This window comes from Acomys russatus, chromosome 29 (genome assembly GCF_903995435.1).
Source record: "Acomys russatus chromosome 29, mAcoRus1.1, whole genome shotgun sequence".
In the NCBI taxonomy this organism is placed as follows: Eukaryota; Metazoa; Chordata; class Mammalia; order Rodentia; family Muridae; genus Acomys; species Acomys russatus.
Window position 1 is genome coordinate 3,122,532 of NC_067165.1, and position 16,011 is coordinate 3,138,542.

The window sequence follows — 16,011 nt, forward strand, 5'->3', positions numbered from 1 at the left end:
TGGCCGTGGTTTTCTTCTGAATGCTCAAGAGTGGGACCTTCATGTTTCTCTCAGCATTCTTGTTTTTTCAGAATGGCCCATTAAACAGAGTAGGGCTTTTCAAGTCCCAAATCCAAAATTCACCAGTGTGTTCACTAGCCATCAAATTGTTTCAAAGACCTAAGGACCAGGAGGCCAGATTTATCACAGCAATTTCTCAGTACCACTTGTTCCGTGTTACTTTCTTGTTTCTGTGACGTAAGCAAATCTCTGACCAAGGCAACTTAAGTGAGAAAGGGTTTCTTTTGGCGTACAGATGTACAGGGTCCATCAAAGCAGGGAAGACACAGTGGCGTGTAGGAAATGCATGGTGACAGAAGGCGCAAGCTGACTAGTCTTACTGAGTCCACCTCGGGAAACATGAGGTGAACAAAAAATAGGGGCTGGGCTAAAAAGCCTCCAGGCCAGCCCCGAGCGACCCAGTTCTTCCAATGAGGTGCCATTTCCTAAAGATCCTGCAGCCTTTACATGCAGTGCCTCCAGCTGAGGACCAACCATCTGTTCAACTCTGAGAACTCCAGAGAGACATTTAACATCCAGACCACAACACTGAATGACAGCAACAGGTGTGAGGCATCTTTTTGAAGTGAAAAGCATCCTAAAATTATATGGAAGTGATGACTATACATTCTGTGAATGTCCTAACACCACTGACCTGTGTGTATACGTTACGTAGGTGGGGTCTGTATGTTGTGAACGCTGTATTACTGCAGCTGGTATGGAACGAAGCAGACTCTGCTGCTGGCTCTGAGTGTCAGTGTGTTGCCCTGCGACACAGTGCTCATTACACAGCCTAACTCAAAGAGCAGAGTAAAGGAGAGATAGCGTGACGGTAAAGTCATGGGCACAGTAAATGCTGGGAAACAGATGGGCATCACTGTTGGACTTTGCTTAAACAAGTGACCTCTGCTTTGCCCATCCTGAACTGTGGCTTTACTGTTTGGTTTTAGTCAAAATGGGCTGTGATAAGCTGTAAAGATGATGCCACCACCCACCCCACCCCCTCCCCTACCCCACCCCTTTGCATGTATTCTAGTGAGATCACACACTTAGGGCTCTGATATCTGTTATTTATTTTTTTTAACTAATAAAACTGAGACCTTGTTCAAGATGGGCTTATGAAGAATTACCCTTTTAATGGTGGAGCATTTAATGAGAAACTGGATTTTCTACTGCATAAGTGCCCTTCATACAAATTAGCTTGGCCCTGAGTCCTGATCTAAATTGGGCTTCCTACTTTGCTCTAAATGGCCTAATATTTTCTTATTAATCTCTGCCCTTTCCACCTGCCCCGGCTCTGCCTCCTCCTGTGGATCTCTCCCCAGCAGTGGGCTGTGGCCTGACACATGTTTCTTCAGCTTCTTTGTATCCAGAGCAAAGGGCAGGTTTTGGACATGATGAGTTTTCTAGAAACTGTTTATTCCATTTACAAACCCCTTCCCACCCCCCATGTCCCAGTAGAGTTTTTTTTTTTTTCCACTGAGAATATGTTTATATTTAGGAACAATGGATTTGGGCCAGCTGAGTTCTGGTGCAAGGTAAAATTGAGGACTCAAAGGGAAAGTTGGAGAAATGAAAAGCAATTAATCATAGTTGTTATAAGAACAGGCTTGGAGCACAATGTGTGCCCAACCCAAATTGAGCCTTCGGCACTGGGCAAAGTGGTGCAGGTTCTGCTAAGTGAGTGTGAGTGACTTTGATGGCCTCTCAGATCTTCTCATGTGGGTCTGTAGAAGGATTCCTGCCTTGTGTGGACAAGCAGGATGCATAACAGGCTTCTCGTCAGAGCTTCCTGCCACCACTGTTATAGTTGCACTTGGTCGCATTCAGAGTATCGAAAGGAGTGTGATTAGTGACTAGAACAGTTTTATGTGTTGATTATATGAGATGGAGTGATAATCTTCCCAAGAAGTCTTAGACAAAGATATAGTCAACTGCCACCAAACAGCATAGCAGACAGGAGAGAAAGCCTGTGTTGTCATAAGCCAAGTAGCTTAGCGACATGTCCAAAGAAAGGATACAGTAACAGATACTCTTAGCTCTAGCCTCTGCCATCTTTCTTCATAGAACTCCAATATTTATTTTTTATATTCCTTATAGTCTCCAAAGGACTATTTTACCAAAGCTATTGATAGAATAGGAGCTACAGAATTCAATAATAAGATGACTCCTGGGTATTGGAAACCACAAGTCTAGACGTGACCCTATAGCTATCCCTTCTCCTCCACATAGTATCTCTGGGTTCTGCTTCTACTGTTCTGATCATGGAGGCACAGCTTCTATTTACAGAAAGGTTGCTGTGAAGGTGAACACATGCTTTACTCATCCTGTCCCCTTTAAACTACTGTTGGCACTCTGAAAGGTAGCTACTTTGCCTCCCTTCTATAGATAGAAAATGAAGGTTAGCTGATGCACGCTGGTGACCTTTGTACACACCTGCCACAACACACTCTACACTTGTATTTGCAGTCTCACACACAAAAAAAGCCTTGAGTTTAGGGGTATAGATTGTTTCTTCACTTGTTGCATGCATGCAATGGTATTTGGCATAGAGTAGATAATCAGTAATGAACGGATGCATAAAGGCAAGAAATGAAAGTCGGGGTTCATATACAGAAAAGTACTACACTGTGCTTAGCTCTCAGGGTGCTCTTCAGAACATTGTTGATCTCATATTACTGACAGAGGGAAGTGGCCTGACTTATCCCTGATGTCCTCAGCTCAAGGTCTGTGGTGCTGAGGATGTCATGAGAGGGTAATATTCAGGAGTTAGATAGAGCCAGTGATGCGTATTAGAGTCCTGGGAGACCCGAGGTTTCTAGAACTGTAGGTCCAGTGTCCAGATTCCTAGCTAGACAAAGTGTGGTAAGTGTTTAAATTGTTGTATTTTCCTCTTATCTCTGACACTATGAACAAGCTCCTGAATTTTATGCCTATCGTCCTTTGGAATATGGAAGTGGTTTGGTTTTTGAAGAATAGATATAAAGTTTATAATTATTATCTATGCATCTCTTTCTTTATGTGGGCATGCTTGAATTCCTGACATGTATGTAGCAAAATATCATGTTAATAGTGAGTACAAGAGCCTGTCATAAGATACAGACACTCAATATCAAATATTATCGTAGCCTATTTCCCCGCATAGATGAGTTACCAGAAGCAATATCATCATAAAGCCATTTTTAAATAATTGTTCGGTGTCATTACTTAATGCAATGAAATTATTCTGGACTTTTACTATGAGGTAGTTCATGGAAGTGGGTGTATGGAGGGTCTTGGACCCAGGCCAAAACATCATTAAGAGTTATAAATACTGGAAACTCATTGCTGATGCTATTCCAGCAAGAATTTTTGGACATGGACTCTAGTTGATGATGACTGTTAGTACCTATCATATATCAAAAGCAAATTAGATACATTACCCCTATTATCTGATGCTCATTGTTTCATGGGAGTGATTTTATTAATTTATTTATTTGAGTTTTTTTTTTTTTTTTTCAAGACAAGGTTTTTCTGTGTAGCTCCGGCTGTCCCGGACTTGCTTTGTAGATTACCTTGGCCTCGAACTCACGGAGGTCCTCCTGTCTCTGCCTCCCTGAGTGCTGGGATTACAGGCATGTGCCACCGCGCGAGCGGCAGCTAATTATCTTTAAGTTTTCCCTTTCTGTCCGAAAGGCCGAGGCTCTGAGAAGAAGTAAACTAGCTCAGTGTCTAAATGGGTAGAAGCAGAGTTTGCGTCTAGAGCTATTATTTTATTTCTTTTGATTTGATTTTGCTGACATGCAGGTGTAACCACGAAGTAGCTCTCGGAACGGTAAGTTTTTAAAGCCAACAGAGCCTCATCATGCTTGTTTCTGAATCCATTTTTCTTTGTTTTCAGGTCAGGATCGCAGTGAAGCCACTTTGATAAAGAGGTTTAAAGGTGAAGGGGTCCGGTACAAAGCCAAACTGATTGGGATTGATGAGGTGTCCGCAGCCCGGGGAGACAAGTTATGTCAAGATTCCATGATGAAGCTCAAGGTACAGTGCAAGCGTTTCTTTATCAATAGCTCTGGTCGCGCATGCGTGCGGGAGAGACCTGGTCCCTGCACCGGGGCGGGTCTGCTCATTGCTTTGCTTCCATTGATGGATCACTGCGCCTATTCACTGGGAAGAAAGTCCAGTGGCCTAGAAATACTGCCTGGACCCTTACTTGCGGAGGTATTTAGTAAGGCCTTGTCCATGCTATGGACCATAGTCTCTTCTAGGTTAACTTTGCTGTAAAATCCCCTGCAAAAATAAACCCATAAAATCATCAAATTGTGTAATCCCTCACATGTTTTGAATTTTTGTTACTTTATTACTTTTTAATTTTTTTTCTTTTATATAGCTTGTCCTCTTCTGACAGATGTGAAGGTTCAAAGCTGATTTCAGTCGTTCTTGTAGTTGCTGTGATGCAGGTACTCCAACATGTCATAGTGTAGAAAGGTGGCCTCACTGAAGTGACGTGCAGCTTGACGACAAAGACAATTCTGCCTGGGAAAACCGGAGGAATGAGGTAGAAAAACCTTAAACAGACCCAGGCAAGCAGCACACTCCTTATCCAAACAGCCTTAAAAACACACAAAAAAAGAATCTCCTCCCCCAAGATCCAGTTAATTTTTTAAAAATGTGTAAAATATTAAAAAAGCGAATTCTCTAATAAGAATCCTGCTAACATATACAAAGTTTACTTTTCTCAATATAAAATTCTAATTATAAAATACTTTGAAAATATGGAAAAATATGAGGAATATAACTAAAATCCCACAGAAATAGTGAGAGCTGGTATTTTTTGTTTCATTTTCAATTGCTTTACTCCTGTAACATATAAATAATACACATTATAATAAAATGGATTAGAGTTCATTCAGTTTCACAACCTGGTTTTCTTTTTTTAAAATAGCATCAAATAGTTTAAAGGATATTGTTATGTTAGTGGGATATTTTTAAGTATAAGAAACAGAAAAAATTGTCCACATTCTGACAAAGTACCTGAAAGTATTTAAATGACAGAGAATTGTTAATTACTGTCTGTCTCACCTTTTTCTTATATGATTAACAATTCACAGCTATCATTTTTTGTTGGTGATGTACAGTGAGGGATTCTTAGGACTTTAATGTTTCTGTCAAATGTGGTCTCCCAGTAACATAGCTGTAAATAACAGGATTTTTAAAACTACTCAATTTTTTGTTCTATATCCTTGTTTTGGGTATTTAAAATGCTACTGAGCAAACTTTGTTTTAATCGATGCAAACCTAACTTATGAACATTAAAAGAGGGTATTGGAGACAGGGAAATCATGGCTTCACACTTTCACCTTGGAAAGAGGTTAGTGATTTTTTTTTTCTCGGATAATGAAGCCATGTTATGAGCTTTCAGGGCAGCTTAATAATGAGTCCTCTTTCTATTCTAAATTCCAACCCGAATGATGAATAGATGAGGCAGTCAAGCAAGAAGATTCCCACGGCCGCTTTGTGACTGATGAATGCTGGCCTAGGGGATGTGACTGTGAAACAGGGCCCCAGGCAGAGCCTTGAACGACTTAGCTGGTGCCTGGCTTGTAGGAGAGTCCTCTGTTCTCCCACTCTTGCCTGACCCCCAACCCAAGCAGTTTCCACTTGCACACACGTGAAATCAGAATGAAGTCTGTGTACCAGGCTCTGTGTGCCGCCGAAAGACTGGGCCTCGTGCGTCCCTTTCTCAGCCACTCTTACCATCCCAACAGAACCAGACTCTGGTCTTTACTGTGGTAACTGAAGCCTCAGAAATGAATGGAGATTTGTTCCTGGCAAAGCTTCATTAAAAGACAGCAAATGGGCCACTCCTTAGTCCTCCCCGTGCACAGACTTGATCCTCACCCAGAACCACCAGTCTGCAGAGGAAAGATGAGTTCAGCATTCCCTATACCCAGAGTCCAGGAGATTCTGTTCATCAGGTACCAGCTGAGGAGAGCCTTATTGGCCAGCTGCATTTGTAGAAGCACCAGGTTCAAGTGTCTATGAAGAATCAACTTGTTCTGCTCCCAGGAGTTTATCTTTGGGATCAACACTAGGCCATGCTAGCTGAACCAGCTCTAGGTATGGGTGCCAAAGTGTGGGGTGTGTGTGTGTGTGTGTGTGTGTGTGTGTGTGTGTGTGTGTGTGTGTGTGTGTGTTCCCTGTAGTGAAATATCCCATCTGTCGTCCCCTATACTCACGAGGTCCTGACGCCCAGAGAGTTTGTCCTGCTATAACACTCTTCCTGTTAAATGCACTGAACATATTGAGGGATTCTTTGTTTCCAGACGATTGTGTTTCGTTATTTGCAACTTGCTGAGAAGAATGTTGACATTCTGGCTCCCAGTGGTGCTTCTGTAAGAAGCCCAGAAACATAAGTGATCGATTCTGCATTTGGCCACCTGCCCAGGAAAGAGAAAGAGAAGTACAAAATTCCTTTTAGCCTTGAAAAAAGGCCCGCTTGCTCTTATTAGACCATATGAGAATTGGAGGGAAAAAAATGGAATCCCTTTGCTAGACTCTGAAGTTGATGCATCATCCATTAGAGAATTCTCTCCTGCAGTGCAGGAGAAGGTTCTAGACGGTTTCTTTGTGTGAATCTGAGGAGCCCGCTGTCTACTGCCAGACAGATCTACAGCCAGGCCATCGCAGTATTTCAGTTTACAGTCAGCAGGGCACTTCCACATACATCAGCTTTTGATCTTACAAGCGAGAGATTGGCCTCCAATGTTTTGTAGCTATAAAATCTAGGTTCAGCGAAGTCAAAGTATTTCTTCCACAATCTTTCCCAGAACTCAGAACTGGATCTCCAGAAGCCTGGCTTTTAACAAGCAGTAGTTTAAAACTCAGTTGTATCATGTTCTGTATTGGAGTTTGATTTTTCCTTTCTTAGCTCGATCTTACGTGTCTGCCCCTAAGGTATTCCCGGTTAGCCATGCCTCTCTGATTTTTTAAAGAAGTCAAGTTTCAGATACCTTGGGTAGAGGAGTGGTCATTGACAACCTGTGGGCTGATGAATCCCAAAGATAGAGCCTGAAGAACCAAGCACAGGACCACAAGTGTGTGCCAATCAGGGTCCTGAGAGCTACAGAATCTACCCTGAAGAGAACAAGAGGAGGGAAAGTGAGGCAAGGTTAGAAAAGCAGACACGGTGTGGGAAGACAGGCAGGCTCTGCCATCTGCAATATATCAGCATTGGCTCCTTTGAGTTTTAAGAGGCCACTTGGCCCCCGATCTTGTGCTTCTTCATCTGTGAGATGAAACAGATAATCCTGATTGTCCACAAGTGTGATGTGCAAATTCCATGAGAAATAAGAAAACACACACCGGAATGCTGAAGATAGTGGTAGACTTCCAGTAGACGCAGGTTTCCAAAGGTGAGTTTCTAGACACTGGGCCCTGATCTGTCATCTCTTCCTCACCGCTCTTCCTACAGAGCTCAGTAAACAGTCTTGAGGTGAACAGTCCCATGTGGCCTGCTAGGATGGCAAGTGTGCCTGCCGTAAGTGTAAGTTTCCAGAACCTTACACAGCAACATCCCATCTCACAGAGGAAAAGTCCTCGATGTCATTGACCTTTTTAATTTCCCCAAAGATAGCACCATATGGACAGGCCTTCACTCCATTCTCCATAAGCAGCCCAAGCACACAGGAGCATAGGAGCACAGCCTCTGGCTCTTCCCATTTTTGCTAGACAACCTTATTTCATCGGGAAGTAACCACTTGCTGCCTATAAACAAAGATGGCCTTGGTTCCTAGTCAGCATCATATGGTAGAAGGTAATGCCTCTTGATGTTCTGGAAATTCTGTGAGTCAGGGACTACATCAACTATGCTGTGGGCAGGAACCATTAAAGCCACACTTCCTGGCTGCAGGTACAACACTCTTCCCTTGTCCTGTGATGTCCTCCCCAAGGAGGAAAAATGAGGGATTCCCTCTGGCTCAGCCCTACCATCTTTTCTTTTGTGAGGGATGCTCTCAGTCTATTTGTGTGGATACAGCAAAATATAGAGAATTGGGTAATTTCTAGAGAACAGAAATGTGGCCCTCGACACACACACACACACACACACACACACACACACACACACACATACACACACACACACACACACACCACACATACCACACACACACCACACACACACACACACACACACACACCACACACAGTGCTAGAGGCTGGAAAGTTCAAGATCAGGATGTCAAGGGACCAGTGTCCGATGATGGTCCCGTCTTTCTGCTCCATGGTGGGACTTGCTGAGTTCTTCAGGGGTGAAGACTAACTACTGTGACCATCAATAAAAGGCAATCGGGCAGATGCCTTCCTCTAAGCCCTCTGTGCAGACACAGCCCAAGTAGGGGGTTGTTGCTGCTGTGACTTACTTACCTCCCAGAGGCTTTATCTTTAAGCAAGCTCACAATGAGGACTGTGTTTTAACATGCAGGATTGGAGGAATGCATTTTAACCCATAGCAAGACATGAGACTAACTAGTCTAAATTTTAAGGCTAAAGTCTGATATAGAGCAACAGGGATGCGTGTTGTTTTACACAAATGTGCCAGAAAGAACAGTTGCAAAGTCTTGTTTTCCTAGGCCCAGTATCTGGCTTGGCCTCTCTTTTTTTTTTTTTTTTTTTTCAAATGAGTAAAATAACCTCAGTTCTTAAGTGTATAGTTTATACCTTGTTTATAATTTATTTCAATCACTGGGTATAGGGAACAAATTAAAAAGACACACACACACACACAATTAAACATCCCCAGCATCAAGCAAAGTCAGACAGCTGTCTGATATGGCACATCAAATGCTGTGCTTTTCTTGAACATGGAAAAAAGCAGGGAAATGAATAAGGTGCCGTTGGCATGGAGCATGTCCACACTGGCAGGGTGACACTGAACAGAAGTGGAAGTTCCTCTCTGATTTCAGACACAGCCTCATCGCTCCTCTTTGTTACTTATAAGTATCCACTGTGAATTCAAAAGCGAGCAGCACACGAAGGATCTAGAAACCATAGACTAGACCACAAGGGGTGTGGGGTGAAGTCACTGTGTAAGCATGTACCAGGAAGTCACTGGGGAAGGTACAGCAGTCACAGAGCTGAATGGAGAACACTAAGGAGGAGAGAGATTCTGCCTCTGAGAAGGATCTGATACGCAGAATAGTGTTTCCCGAGTACCAGGAGTTTGAAGGGCCGCCTTATGGTCCCATAGCCGCTCTGTGTGCTAACTCAGGACTACCCACCACCTTTTGTAGCATCGTTTTTCTCATTGTCAGTTGCAAAGCTTAAAGCAACTCACTTTAAGGAATATTTCCTACTGTGACAATTCTGCAGGTCTATAAGATGTGCTTGGGAATGAAAGGGTAACTTTTGAGAGTGTGACTTTCCAGCGAGTATTACCCGTTGAAGAAAGAATTGGATGCTCATTTCTTACTAGTAGAAACTGACTTGTCTTGGTATGCTGAGAATGAAGCTAGGTAATTTATGCAAATCTTTATTGTCTTGGTATGCTGAGAATGAAGCTAGGTAACTTATGCAAATCTTTAATTTTCTCCCATGAGAAAGAGAAATAGAACTGAGGTGACGTCCTTTGTCCAGAATCAGGAGTATAACAAGGCGTTGTTACGTGGAGATGATTTCCAACACCCAAAGTAAAGATGTATAAAGTATCCAATTTGATAAGCAAGGCCCCTCCTTGCACCTCTGGCTGAAATGACTGGTCTTCTTACCAGTTGTTTTCCAAACAAGTTCTGGAGCAAAGTGTTCTGAGACCAGCACAAAGCACTGTGACCTCCGAGAACCGTGAGGTCGATAGTATTTCAGATTTGCCACTAGTACTGAGAGCTGAGCTTAACTTTACACAGTGGTACAAGAATGGAGACTTTGTGATGCCTCGTGCTGAGTAAATAGCAGGCCTACGTGCGGAAATTTCTGAAATGACTTCACCTACCAAGTACGCCCTAGACTTTAGTCTCTATGTTCACTCTAACTGCCACCACAAAGTCTAACTTTAAAAAGTAAATCATTTACCACAGCGTTCATAGTACAATTATGTGTCGAGCACCTTTTGCCCCTACCGATTGCAGAGTGGTACTCCAAGCTCTAGGGTTAGGCCAGAAAACAAAATAGCATCTCTACCTTCTGTGAGGATTGCTTTCCCGAGTTTACAAGCACCTGGGCAGCTGGGAAATAGATACTTTGGGAAATGGAATGCATTTCATATGTGTCTTACCCCCAAAATACAAGAATGACAAAAGAAGGATGATGGGAAAAGAATATAAATGTCTGAGTAACTTTACAAATGCTGGTCATAAATACTATGCTCGTATTTTGCCAAGAAAGCGAGGGAGGGAGACAAGGAGGTAAGGTGATGGTCTAGGATATTCTTGCCTTTTTCTAATGTCTAGAATTTATTCCTACAAAAATATTTTCAGAAATATAAAAACATAATCTTTATTTGAGACTATGCTGGGTGAGTTACCTTTATTTAAAAGCTTAAATCTACGCTCAATATAAAAACCCAACACAGATGTTAATATGAGCGCTTTATTGTTTGCATCTCGGTAGTCTACCCAACTCTTGAGTCAAATATTACATCGAAAAAAGAAGACATCGCCTATATTGGATGACTTGTTAGATATGTGCTTATTTCATGGTAGAACTGCTACGACCAGTATTGCCCTAAAACGTAGAGCAGATCTGAGCATATGATGTGAAGTCCTGTAGAACGGCTAGGGACAGGTGTGCATGATTGGTGGCTCTATCTGATGGTGTCTGACACGCCGTTGGACCAGAGGGAATTCTCAAATGAAAACACTAAAGTAAAAACCATGTTCTTCCTTTTAACAGGGTGTTGTTGCTGGCGCTCGTTCCAAAGGGGAACACAAACAGAAAATCTTTTTAACCATCTCCTTTGGAGGAATCAAAATCTTTGATGAGAAGACGGGGGTAAGTGAAGGAGAAGGAGCCACATGGCAACGTGAAATTGAATCCATTGACAGATGTGCCCCCTCAAAGCCTCTTTTTTTTTTTTTTTGTGGGCAAGAATATCAAACAAGCATAAAAACACATAAAGCAACTGACAAACTTGATCAACTGTGATCATCCATCAAAGCAAGTCTCTTGCCTGACTTGGCCACAGCATTACTGCACCGTGCTTTTTAACACTGTAATTGTGGTCTTAAGTGTCACACTATCCTAGTAATTCTAATGGGAGATTGATGAGCTCAAAAGAGCGGTGGTCATGTGACAGTTTGCATTAAACGTTTGTGGTACATGCACTTGAAGGAGACACATGTTGAGTTTTGGGACTTGGTCAAAGCTCCAAACTCTCCAGTTTAATTTGTCACAGCTTGCAGTTACTGTTATCAATAGAATAAATACAATTCTTAATCTTAAAAAAATAAAAAAAGACAAAAAGACAAAAACTCTCACTCTCTAACCAGGAACAGTAAGAACTAACATGTTTGTTGAACCCACCAATGAAAGAGATTTGTGTTTTCATCAGTCTCACACAACTGCCCTGAACTCCCAGGCTCACTCCCAGATCTCACACAGCACTGTTGGTCCTGGTCACTGAGGGTAAGGAAAACAGATAAGCATTCTGTGACCCCCATTTTTCCTTTTATTCACTCAGTGCTTCACAGCTTGTGAAACACCTTCATATGCACCAGTACCTCTGAACTTTGTAAAAACAACGCGTCAGGCAATTTAAGCAGTACTCCAACCAGCCAAATTACTTGACCTTGATTATCTTATTATTACCACGTGCTTATTCTGACTAGTAACACAAGGGTGAGAAGATGATAGTTTAGAAGCAAAACTGAAAGAAAAATACTGCGAGAAAATTACTTCTAAATTAAAAAAAAAAAAAAAAAAATGGAATGGGTCTTGGCCATGAGCATATTCACAACCCACAGAGGGTGGGAGTGGCCCGGATAGCCAATGGATAAAGAAAATGTACTTATATATGGTGTGGGATGGAAGGGTGCCTAAGCATACCAGGAAAGTCTGGCAAGTGCTGCAATCTGGATGGACTTGGAAGGAAAGATGCTGAACGGAATAAGCCAGGCACAAAAGGACACATCCCGTGCAGTGATGAGAAACCCAGAACACTTAAAATCCCGGAGTCAGCGGTGTAATGATGACCGCCGAGGGTTAGGGAGAATAAAGATGGGAGTTATTTTTTAAGAGCTTTGGGTTTGGGTTTGTAAGTGACCTAGAAGGGAGGTGATAATGACTACTGGGGCAGCGGAAAGTGTGAATGGAAGGCAGAGAGATGGCTCAGTTGACAAGAATACATATTGCAGCTCCCAAGTATCTGACACCATCTTACACACACACACACACACACACACACACACACACACACACACACACACACACAGACACACATAAATAAGTACTTATAAAAATAAATATAAATAAATAAAAGTGAATGTACTTAATGCTCCTGGCTATATACTTTAAAAGAGTTCCCGTAAAATGTTGGAATTATTTTAGCTCAATAAAAATAACTAGTAATAAAACCATACACTTATCCAGTGCCTCTTACATACTAATTAGGTTAGCCATTTTACATGCATTATTCAGGTCAATCCTTACAACCATGCAAAAATAGTAACTTGTTTTCAGATTCTGTAGTCAAATGCTGGAGACAAGATGACTTTATAAAGAAGAGAGGTTTGTTTATTTAGCTACAGTTTTTGAAGTTTAAAGTCATAGCTAGGGCATTAGCTTGGCTGTGGTGAAGACCCCATAGTGTATAGTGTCCCGCCATGCATAAGGAGCAAGAAATCACACTTGGAAGTAGGGAGACAGCACAACTCCTTCTAAGGACATAACCACTGTTGGCAAATGGATTGCCTAGAAGGCCCTACCCCATAGAGGTTCACACCATTTCTGACATTGTCATCTGAAAGACCAAACCTCCAACACCTGAACCTTGGAAGATACAAAGGTTCAAATCATAACTAAACCCAAGCAATAATTCATCCAGTGGGTAATATGTTCCAGACTGGACCTTTTATAAAGTACCAGGTTACATAAACATCCTAACTATGTAAGAGCTACGTGGCACCATCATCCTTGCTTTACGGCTGAAGATGTCAAGGACAGAAAACTGGGCATGTATTTCAGAAAATGAGAAGTAACAAAGGCCAATTAGAGCCCATGTATTTTGGCCAACATTTGCATGGCTAAAATTCCTGTTACATCTTAGGCTTAATGGGTGTCATAATTTCAGGTGTTTGTTTGTTTGTTTTTATGAATAAGTCAGCCTGTTGCATTTCTATGTTCAGGAGAGGCTCCAGAAATAGCAAACAAAGACTTTGTAACATTGGCAAGTCCTGGAGAAAAAGCACAGCACACCACACTGGGCCAAATGGGGAGGACACAAGGGCCGCCAATGACCAGAAGATAGCAGCAGAGGGGCCTCTTAGACCTTAGGCCCCACAGGGAATCAAGTGCAGGGCAAGGGGACAGCTTGGATCTGTCTATTGAAATCATTTCTTCTGGCTCGAAGCCATGAGTGTCGTCTCCTGCTCCCCAGCACCTGGCTCTGGAGTGATTACAGCAAAGCAAAGTTTCTCCTGTAGGATGTGGACTGGAGAGGACGCCTGGCTTGCGATTGGTCACTTTGCCTATCAGTCAACGACATAGTCCTTGCTGGACACTTTGTTGTGTCTAAGAACTTGCCAACCCTGGTAAGGGCATTGCTTTCCCAGCCAGAAAGGCTTTTGAATACATCAAAACAGCGTGATATATGGAAACTGAAAAGTATTTACAATGCAATGTTCAGAAGACAGAATATAGATTTAACCTCAGATTGCCCTGAATGGAAAAATCAATACAATTTACCTCTATATTATTGGAAAAGATGGAACTGTCTGTGGATGCCTTGATGGAAGGGAGTTTAAAATGAAGGCATGGAAGTCAGTAGAAAATGGGCTTTAATTCTGCAGGCCTAAGAGCCCAGTATAAGCCTCCACTGCCTTCTTCAAACCATGCTTTCAGAACTTGAGAGTCTGTATCTTCCCCTGAAAGATTATACTTTTAGATATTTGTGCTCAGGGTGAAACTTCACACTAAACACAGTTGAAAAGATATTGACAAATCAGTGTTTATCTTGGTGATCAGGACCAGGGCAGGGACTCGGGGGCTGGGAACTACGCTGGCCTAGTCTTCTCAGCACACACTCACCTTCTGGGATCCTGTAGCACAGAGTTAAAGAACATCTCTGTCCTTCAACACTCTGTGGGAGCCAAGTAATCGGGTGGAGCCTCCAGGATACTTATGCAATGGTTTAGACACCACAATAGCACAATGTCTTCTCTAGTTTCTTCCAGATTCCAGCTCTCTTTATCACCATGACAACCAGCATATTCAAAGGGACAGAGGCTGAAGCAGGAGGTTGGGGTATCTGGTCTCTTTCCTTGTTTGAGGACCACGCTTTGGCCTTTGTTACTGGTCCTCTATGCCCTGCCCCTCCATCAAATAGACAGTGCCCAGATAGAGATCTAATATTTTAAATGCTTGCCAGTGAGGAGAAGTGGTTTGCATTCTTACCTTTTATAGGCCTCCTCTAGCACCAAACTTTGAAGTAGTTTTTGTTTGCTTGCTTGCTTTTATAAGAAAAGTTAAAAAATATTTTTTCATCCCAAACCCTATTGGCTTGGTTGGAAAAATGTCAGATCCTTGGTGGAAAATCAGAAAAGGAGGCAGAGTTGAGTGTGTGCTCTCTGGCTTAGTCTGTTGCAGTTTTATGTGGCTAACACTAGGCCTCTGGAGCACCCAGCTTCTGCAGTCTTCTCGTAATTATAAACCTTGACACAAGTCCTGGAAAAACGGTCAAAAGAATTGAGGTTTTATTATGATTCTTATTTATATCAGGTTTATTCACTTTATGTGTGAGCTTGTCTGCGTGTTTGTCTGTGCACCGCATGCCCACAAAGGTCAAGAGAGGTCATCCAATCTCCTGTAACTTGAGTTACAGACTGCTGTAAACTCCTGCATGTGGGTACTTGAAATTAAACCCAGGCCCTCTGCAAGAGCAGAAAGTTCTGAATCACCTCAGGCCTGAGTTCCTTTACATCTGAAGTACGGATGATGACACTGCAAAGAGCTGTCAAGGTGAAGGAACCAGCTTGTCCTGTATGACCTCATTGAAAACGAGGCTCCTTTCTGGAAGTTCTAAAATGCAGTCTTAGTATATCAAGAAGAAGAAGAAGAAGAAGAAGAAGAAGAAGAAGAAGAAGAAGAAGAAGAAGAAGAAGAAGAAGAAGAAGAAGAAGAAGAAGAAGGAAGAAGAAGAAGGAAGAAGAAGAAGAAGAAGAAGAAGGAAGAAGAAGAAGGAAGAAGAAGAAGAAGAAGAAGAAGAAGAAGAAGAAGAAGAAGAAGAAGAAGGGAAGAAGAAGAATTAGAAGAAGAATTAGAAGAAGAAGAAGAAGAAGAAGAAGAAGAAGAAGAAGAAGAAGAAGAAGAAGAAGAAGAAGCCTTTCCCAAAAGCCAGAACTGCTCAACAGTGAGATGGGATATACTGTGTGAGTGACGTCACCGTTACTTATGCATTAGGACTGCACTGTATGATAAGATCTTATTGAAGGGGGTCAGGTAAGGCGAGAGATACAGAGCAGAGGCATGTCTGTTCATTTCTGAGTGGAATTTTAAGGTTCTGTTTCTCCCTGAAAGTAAGAAGCACTGATGTGGTCTACTCAAATGCCTTCCCTGGGAGGCTGCAGCACTGTACTGAACCTCTGCCCTTGCCCAGTGCGGCAACCCAGTGCATGGTGGGGTCTTCGTGTTGAGGAATTGGAGAGCTAGACCTGATTATTTGGGATGACAAATCACGCTTGTTTTGTGAGGTTTTTTTTTGGCGGGAGTGTCTGAATAATTTTGCCCACGTTCCAACTACACCTTTCTGTAAGCCGAGAAAAGAAACATTTGCTGGAAAACATG

At 42.4% G+C, this 16,011-nt stretch overlaps 1 protein-coding gene across 3 annotated transcripts in view; it reads left to right on the plus strand.

The window, feature by feature from the left end:
* Positions 1–16,011, plus strand: part of Dab1 (DAB adaptor protein 1) — a 270,742-nt gene that overhangs the window by 137,368 nt on the left and 117,363 nt on the right. For all 3 annotated transcript variants that reach the window (XM_051170931.1, XM_051170934.1, XM_051170932.1), the window contains exons 3-4: positions 3,920–4,059; positions 10,906–11,004. In XM_051170931.1, the coding sequence (XP_051026888.1) occupies positions 3,920–4,059; positions 10,906–11,004 (239 nt within the window). The remainder of the gene's footprint in view (positions 1–3,919; positions 4,060–10,905; positions 11,005–16,011) is intronic.